The following is a 1,634-nucleotide window of genomic DNA, read 5'->3' as shown; positions in this document are numbered from 1 at the left end:
GGGGGGCGGCTTCCTCCCGAGAGCCGGGGCGGCGCGTCGGGGCCTGGGGATCTGGCAGCAAAGTTCAGCCTTCCCCCGCTTCCTCCTGACCTCTGGCGCGTTAGCGTTTCGAATGACAGATGAACTGGATAATAATTTTGTTTTCGAACTGGCCGTGATGTAGTGGGGTAGATTTATCTGCTTGGGCGCTGTTTAACCAGTAATGCGTCAGTCAAGCTATCTGCAGATTTTATTTTCCGTGTGTTTACAAAATGGTAGCTGGCTATGTTCATAAGCTCTTTTCCCTTCCCTTATTTGTGCTTTGAAAACAGTATCCTAAAAAAGAAGAGAGAGTTGGAGGGAGGTACCAGCATGTCTGTCTTCAACAGGATATGGCTTGGTTAAAATAAAAGGATATTTGACTTTTTTTTTTTTTTTCCCCCCCTGAAAAGAAATGGAAATGGAAAATACACAGGAGTTCCTGTGATAGTTCTAGGACTCAATGTATGCGTAGAAGTTGGCCTGTGCTGAGCTGCATGCAGGTTTGGGGCTTGTTGACTTTAAAATTAAGTTTGTATCTTCTGCATCACAAAAACCATTTTGGAAGGTCTGTCTGTAAGTGATGGAATTAACAGTCTCTTTGTCTTCCTCTCTAAAAGGATGAATTGGCATCTGAAATGTTTTCACATGATTGCATTACAGTATCTTTACCAGGAAAGATGTTTCAGACTCATGCCAAAGAAATGTCTAATTTTTTTTGGGTGCGCTTTTTTCCTTTTCCTATTTTTAAACATGTCCAGGTTGTAGGAATATGTGCCAAATATCAGTGATGGTGTATGCTTCCCAGAAAGAGAAGCAGCAAGCGGTGATCTGAATTTGCTTTTTGATTCACACTCTTAAACATGCGGATATCCTTCTGACTGTGGGGAAGCAGCAGCGGACTGTTGTATGGTTTTTGGTTTTTTTTATTAAAAAAACCCAACAAACTCAAACCAAACAAAAGCCCCTTAGATATTCTTAAAAGTTTTTAAAGCAACTGTACAGAGGGGGGTTTAAGCCAGCTTTAGTATTTGACATGTGAAAACATTACTGTATTGCAGCAAGCTACTAATTTAAACAGAATGGCCAGTATTGCTGAAGTGCATATGTTCATCAAAGTAATTTTCACTGCCTGTAGAATTAACAAATAGCTTAAAGACTTGAAGTTTTGTTCTAAGTAGAAGAAAATATTTAAACATTAAATGAAGGTAGAAGTTATTGAAGGTCCAATCTATGTTTTATCACTTAAAAGTGTGTAGTTCACATGAAGTTTTTAAAGTTGCATACTCGAGGGAGATGGCTTTTGTAAAACTTTTTCTACAGGGAACGCATGGCGGTAGCAACTTCCATCTTACATCTTTATCTGAAATGTCAAAAAAGATCGTGTTTTTATGAAGTGATTTTTCCCTTGCTAGTATAAATGCTTTGAACAGTGATCCTTGTATGCACATAGATAAGATTGCTTTGAAAAGGAATAAATAATCTGAAGAAATAATGTATTAACATTTGCCTATTTCCCGAGCTGTTTCAGTTTGATTAGTATAGTTCCATTGTATTTTATTTGGCTAAATCATTGTGTGAAGGGTAGAGCATATGCGTTGTGGTTTTTAAACAGG

General features: G+C 38.4%; 1 protein-coding gene across 1 annotated transcript in view; it reads left to right on the top strand.

Annotated features, from left to right (window-relative positions):
- Nucleotides 1-1,348: 1,348 nt before the first annotated feature.
- Nucleotides 1,349-1,634, top strand: part of STX2 (syntaxin 2) — a 16,571-nt gene continuing 16,285 nt past the window's right edge. The window contains exon 1 of the mRNA XM_009639836.2: nucleotides 1,349-1,354. Coding sequence (XP_009638131.2) covers nucleotides 1,349-1,354 — 6 coding nt within the window. The remainder of the gene's footprint in view (nucleotides 1,355-1,634) is intronic.

Source organism: Egretta garzetta, unplaced genomic scaffold (assembly GCF_000687185.1).
Source record: "Egretta garzetta isolate BGI_Z169 unplaced genomic scaffold, ASM68718v1 scaffold25, whole genome shotgun sequence".
Taxonomy (NCBI): Eukaryota; Metazoa; Chordata; class Aves; order Pelecaniformes; family Ardeidae; genus Egretta; species Egretta garzetta.
This window is presented reverse-complemented; position numbering and strand designations above follow the sequence as displayed.